This window comes from Condylura cristata, unplaced genomic scaffold (assembly GCF_000260355.1).
Source record: "Condylura cristata isolate star-nosed mole 26May11 unplaced genomic scaffold, ConCri1.0 scaffold00045, whole genome shotgun sequence".
In the NCBI taxonomy this organism is placed as follows: domain Eukaryota; kingdom Metazoa; phylum Chordata; class Mammalia; order Eulipotyphla; family Talpidae; genus Condylura; species Condylura cristata.
This window is the reverse complement of record NW_004567146.1, coordinates 1,999,475-2,006,342: the sequence shown is the minus strand read 5'-3', so window position 1 is coordinate 2,006,342 and position 6,868 is coordinate 1,999,475. Positions and strand designations below refer to the sequence as shown.

The 6,868-nt window shown below is 37.9% G+C and overlaps 1 protein-coding gene across 1 annotated transcript in view; it reads left to right on the top strand.

The window, feature by feature from the left end:
* Positions 1-5,574: 5,574 nt before the first annotated feature.
* LOC101629122 overlaps positions 5,575-6,868 on the top strand; it is a 41,827-nt gene continuing 40,533 nt past the window's right edge. The window contains exons 1-2 of the mRNA XM_012733996.1: positions 5,575-5,626; positions 5,763-6,143. Of these exons, the coding sequence (XP_012589450.1) occupies positions 5,575-5,626; positions 5,763-6,143 (433 nt within the window). The remainder of the gene's footprint in view (positions 5,627-5,762; positions 6,144-6,868) is intronic.

The following is a 6,868-nucleotide window of genomic DNA, read 5'->3' as shown; positions in this document are numbered from 1 at the left end:
GCACAAACCCTCACCGGGCAGCCCCCTCCAAACACAGCCACACAGTACTGGCTCAGCTCAGCTCAGCTTTCCCAACCCCACTGGCAGGTTTAATGTCAGAAGTCTTTAGCTCTGTAGGACTGAGGCTTAGGTCACTATCTTCCTTCAAACCACACCTCTTTCTGCCCTATATGTCTAACTAGAGAGTAGCTGATAAAATGTCAGAAATCTCCTTACCTCTTTTCAATGATGAAAGAGAGCTTAAAATTAAATACTAGTCTCTGTGACTTCCCCAGTAACTTCTCTTTGACTCTTTTCTCCGCCCCCCATGCTCCTATTGTTCCCCAAAGTTCTTTTATCTTAGGTATGCAATAAGTCAGTCGGTAATGATGGGTGCCTTTCATGTATATAGCTGATATAGATATGATATAATCGAATATGTTTTTTTAATTGAGTTGAGGTAACATTGGGTTACACAATGGTATATGATTCAGAGGAACAGGCTCACACCTCAGATATGCATCTCCATGCCCCATCTACCCCTGAGCACCCACTTCCCTTTATTGTCTACCATTTGACCCCCTTCTCATTTTATTTCCCCCTCCTCTTCCCCGTAGTGGCCTCAATTCTTCAGTCATTTCTAGACTTTGTTTTGGCTTTATTCTAAAAGGCCTTCTGCTTCTTTATATTCCACAGATGAGTAAAATCATACAATATTAGTTTTTCTCTTTCTGACTTTTTTCATTAGCATAATCCCCCCCCAGAGGCATCCAAATGGATGCCTAGTTATCTGTCATTGGGCACTTAGGCTGTTTCCATAATGTAGTCATTGTAACGAGTGCTGCAATGAACATAGGAGAGCATATATCTCTTTGAATTTTTTTTTGCTATCTTTGGAAATGCCAAGGAGTGGAAAATTTGGAGTCTGTAAATTCCAGCATGGCAACATGAGTAGATCCATGGATATTTTTTCCCAGAAAAATAACTGATGAAATTTTTTTTTAATACAAAAATGTCTGGACTTAATCTTCACTATAGTAATATTAGTCTTAAACTTTGGGCATCTATGTACCTGTTTTTAACCTTGATTGATTTTAGAATGTTATAATCTCAAGTAAAGGTCAAAACGACCCCAGACTCCTTGTCACTTATTGGCACTTACAAAAACAGCTTTTCTTTGACATATGTTAGATTTCCATTGAGAAAGAGAACTGTCATTTGTCTTTAGCCTGCGTTAACAATGAAGTCTTTACAATGTCTACACTATAGATATATCAGGTCTATTGAAGTATCACAACTATGAGAAGTTCTACATTTTTTTTTCACCAATGAGAATAATGAGCAAAGTATTTAAATACTCATTGTCTAAAGTTCTGTCCCCCTAATACTGAAGGGGAAAATCTGGACATTTCTGACATTCTGTCAGGCTGTTTTGTTTGTTAATTCCTTGACAGCAGTCAGTGCAGAATATTTATTACAGAATATTTGGACTTGGTGGTCTTATTATCTTTTTGTTTACTTCTTCTCACTCTCACAATAGATGATAACCAAAGATATCTGCCTTTGTTTGGAACTAATCACCAGCAGAATTAGACTATGATCTCAGAACTTATAAAATCATCAACATGTAAGATGATTGGAAAATTAATTTTTCTTTATGGCATGTTCAGCCAACATTTACTGTTCTGTACTTCTGGTAAGTCATTATTTTCTAAGTCAGACTTTTAAAAGCACTTTAGGATTTTTGTTAGATTGATTGTAGCCACACACAAATTTGTCACAGCATCAATATCATGCCATTTAAAAAAAATCTCAAAAAGATAAATTATTCATTTTAAATATGGGCCAAATATTTGAGCAGACTCATTCCAAAAGGTATATGAATGACCAGCAAGCACATAAACAGATGATCAAGTGTCAACAAAATATGGACCACAAACCATTCCAGTTGGTCACTTATTTTATAAATAAAGTTTTATTGAAACAATGCAGTGCTCACTCATCTATTTATTATCAATAATGTCTTCCATTCTGCAATGTCAAAATCAAGTTGGAAGAATTCAGAATGACCTGTATAACCAAATATATCTACTATTTTACTCTTTATGGAACAAATTGCCAACAATGTCCAACATCTCGAGTTATCTGGGAAATACTGGGAGATCACGACATACTTATTGTGCCATCTAGACTATCACAGTTAGCAAAGATATGGAATATTCTTTTACGTTTAGAATTTATTTAGGGACTTGTTCTCTTCAGTGTTAAGGACTCTCCTTATGTGATGTTGATATTATGAGAGGAAACAGAAATGCAGTAACTCAGCCTGAAAACCATTTTCTTCCTTTACAGAGATCATGAAGTGAGGTGCTACTGTAATATTTATTTCAGGAAACTTAATCTTTCCTCATATACTGAGCATCTCAACTAAGACTTCCAGATCCACCTGTGACATACCTCAGTATAGACAGACCATCAAGGTGTTAAACTTCAAGAAACTTTTTCCATTGGAAGAAATTGTTGTTTGAGAAGACTCAGCCACTTCTAGTTGTGCTTTGTATTGATGAAATACAAACTTTTAAGAAGCTTTTGAAGTTATGCAGTGACACTTCTCTGTATGGCCACAGAGGGGCAGTGGTGCTCCAAAGCAGAATCAAGTGTATCCATAAGCTCATGTTCATCAAGTAGCCAGACATTATCTTATAAATCTATTAAATCATTGCCTCCTAATTAGCTTCAACTTATATCTATCAATCATCTCAAATGATTAATTAATTAAAGACTACATGAAAAGGAAAATAATGTATATCAAAAATTCAACAAAAATAAAAAATTCTCTTAGGCTACTAAAGAGAATGAGATTTGATTATAAATCAAAGAATAAAGACTCTTCAAATTCTCTCAATTTGTACTTTTCTGGTGTTTGTCTTTGGATTTGAGATTACTTATAATATAGATCACTCAACTTATAGGACCATTTTAAAATTTATCCTGAAATTTTGTCTTTGTATCTTCCTGTGCTGACATCACTATGGAGGTTCCCCAAGCTACGAAAAATGGAGCATCCATAAGATCCAGCAAATCCTTTCCTAGAATCTACCCAGAGAACACAAAAACACTAATTTAAAAGGACTCCTGCATCCCTATGTTCATTGCAGCATAATTTACATTAGGCAAGCTATGGAAACAACCCAGATACCCCAAAATATATGACTGGATCAAGAAGATGTGATATATTTACACAAGGGAATATTACTCAGCAATCAAAAAAGACAAACTCATACCCTTCACAGCAACATGGATGGAACTGGAAGGGATTTAGCTCAGAGAAATAAGCCAGAAAGAAAAAGAATGGTTTCATTTATAGGAGGGTTGTAGAGGAATCAAATAAGGAATCAGTAAAATAACAATCATAAGTAAAAATCAAAATCATCAGTAAGTACAGAACAGAGACATTCTGTAGGGGAGAAGAAGGGAGAAGGAACAGGACAGGGGTGAGAAGAGCACAAGGGACTATGGTGACGGTGCAGGGAGAATTGGTGGGAATTTTGTGGGGAAATCATGTATGTACCAAAATGAAGGATGATATAATGAATATATTAAAGAAATCTAAAAAATATAAAAAAATAACATGTAAAAGAAAAAACGTTAAACTGAAAATAGTGTAAACTGAAAATTAGAGCTGATAAATAATTGGAGTACTGATTAATCGTGGCCCTGTATCTTCTGAAGTCTGCAGAAACTTTAAATTGTCTCTTATGGGCCCTCCCTGGTGGCGCAGCGGGTTAAAGCACAGCACTGAGAATCTGAAGCCACTTCCGCATGAGTTCGATTCCCGCCTGCCCCGGAGGTGACCACATGGCGCGGCAGACCTCTCCTGACCCGCCCGCTGCTTCCCTCAGCAGTGTACTTCGTAGATCTGCCTGTTCTGCTCCCCACTCTGTCTCTGGTGAAGCCTCTCACCGCCCCTGAGCCTCTGGTCTGTACCCCAGTTCTGTATGCACAAATAAATAAATAAATTTAAAAAAAAAATTGTCTCTTATGATTTGGAGGTCAATATTCCTCCAGAGCAGATAATCCTACAACTTCCCAAATTCATTTCATCAAGTATGTTCTCAGAAGTTTTCTTTATCACTTGATTTATCTGATACAAATTTTAGAAGAAATGTAAAATATATCATTGACTAAATAAGTGTCATCTCCACTTCTTAGGGGAATATGGACTCATCTGAAAGATGGAATAATACTTAAATTCCCTTAGAGCAAAGGAATCATATATGCTCCTTTTGATCCATGCCATTAGCCAATTATGGGCCTTTATGCCACTTTTTGTTTTCAATAGACTTTAAGTAGTATTTGTAATAAAAAGAAAATCCCATATACCATTCTTGTGGGTTTCTGATAATCTCCCTTTCTCTATTGTAAAATAAATCATCTCTATGGACCTATCAACCTCTGCTAGTATACAATTTTACTTATTTTGGAAATAATTTTTTCTTAGTTTTATGTAAAAAAGCGAGCATTGTCTCCCCCTAAGGCACATGTCTATGGGTCTGATGATCCTAAGCGGTCTGTCTGACCACCATTGTTTGCATTCTGTACAAGATCAGAACTGCCTTGTCAATAAGTCATAAGAGCCAAACCTTTGCACAAGGTGCCTTTCAAGCCTGATCACTCTGAGAAGGCTATGCATCAGGAGATATGGCCGGAAATGCTGGGGGGAGGAGGGTGCTGATAACTGATGTATGGCAAGGGACCCCAGAAGCTGATCAGTGGAAAGTCTTGGTAAGATTGAAACCAGGGCTGGAGATCTGGTGCTTCATCTCAATCACAACACGGAGTCATCAGGCAGAGGAGAGGTTCATGGAGGGCAGACTCACATCCCTGACACTATAGATGACAGCACATTTTCTAACTTCATTCCTCTTTATTTTTTGCCCTCCTTCCCCTCATATCTGATGCTGTATGATTGTTCTAGCAATAAAAAGGCCAGGACCTTGCTCTTTGGCATCATTCTGCAACCTACAGCTTGCTCCAGGACTTCCGTTTGTCAGCTCAGTGTTGTCAACGTAACACATGTCTTGGATGAACAGTTCAAGGATGGTCACTGAGACTAAATTAACAAGGACTGAATCTCTCATGCACTACTGACACACTGACCCACATATTGAGGACACATTCTGGAGCACACTCTGGGTGTGATCAGACGTGGCAGAGCTAGAACCCTGGTGGAATTTTCTCACTGAGCTGCCATTTACCCTTTTGCTTTTCAGAGCCAATGCTGCCTTCATGTACTATTTTTAACATATTGAAGTAAGGAACGTGGAAGAATTTGATTAGGGGAGAGAAATTCTGCACTGCACTTTATTCATGTAAAGAGAGATTTCTGATTTCCAAAGGAAGTATTTTCAGCAGGTCTTTCTTAGAGCGAAATGAGGAAGTGCTTTCTCTGATAGAAAGAGCTTTAAGTGAAAGCATCTCTGAAGGGTGGAGCTTCTTGAAAGAATTAAAGCAGGTTTAAGCTTTAAGTCAGATCTCCAGCTGATTGCCAGCATCAGAAGACCCGTGAGTGCCATGAGCTCTAGTCCAGGAGGAATGGACAAGATCCTTGGAACATCCATTTTAATTCTATGGCTTCAGCTAGGCTGTGAGTTGTAGGGGGAAATGCAGCATATGTCCTTTATTTTGGGCAATAAGTTAGTTGGGTTATGGAAAAACTGTGGGAAAAATTTTACAAAGGGAATATAAATTTGCAATGTATTATTTTTTTCTCTTTTTAGCAGGGGTGAGTGGCCAACAAGACAAAAAGGACCAGCAGCAGGTGGAACAGCGTCCTCAATCTGTGAAGGCTAAGGAAGGAGAGACCGCAATTATGAACTGTACTTATAAGAATAGTGCATTTGACTACTTTCCCTGGTATCAACAACGTTCTGGTCAAGGCCCTGAGTTACTGTTAGCCATTCGTATAAATAAGAACAGAGAAGAGAAAGGAAGATACAGTCTTTTATCCAATTCAAGTGTGAAATATTTGTCTCTGCACATAAAGACCTTGGAGCCTGGGGACTCAGCCACCTACTTCTGTGCAGCAAGCACACAGTGCTCTCCAGGCACCTGCAGCCTGTGCCCAAACCTGCAGCTGAAGCTCCAGCCAGACCCTGTGTGTGGTTATTAAAACGTCTTAATCCATTTCAAAGAAAGTTCTGTATATAAAGCCAAAAGAAACAAGGTCAATATACAGAATATTCTCTGACCTATATGGCTTGGCTTTAAGAAAGCAATTGTATAGAGATATCACTAAAAACTCCCAAATATCTGAAATTTAGGCAGCAAACTTGAAAATTACCCACGGGAGGATGCAAGTGCAATAGCGATTAGAAAAGACTTTGAAAGAAAATGTAATGAAAACACATACATATGAATATGTGCGATGCAGCTAAAATTTTCCATAGAAAGTTATCTTTTGTTAACTTGTGCTAAGAGGAAAGGTTGAAAAATAATTGTGTGAGCTTTGAAAAAAAGGAAAATAAAAACAACAAATTAAACTAAAAGTTAAAAAACATAAAAAATAAAATCTATGAACTAGAAAATAAGCTGTAGAGACAGTTATAAAATAACAAGGTCAATTTTTGTAACAATTAATAAAAACATATATTCTTGGTTACAATTAAGAGACAAAAAAGTGACAGCAATGGGGAGGAAGCAGGTGTAATGTGAGGTAAAAATCTAAAGTTCTTTTCTAGTAGGTGCACGGATGCTACAGATCCCTACGCGCTAACCTACGGGAGAGGCATTCTCTAGCAATGCAGGGCTTGGCCTGAAGATGGCAGTGTTCTACTTTCACCCTTCCCTCTGCACCCCCCCTCCTCTCTCTCTCTCTCTCTCTCTCTCT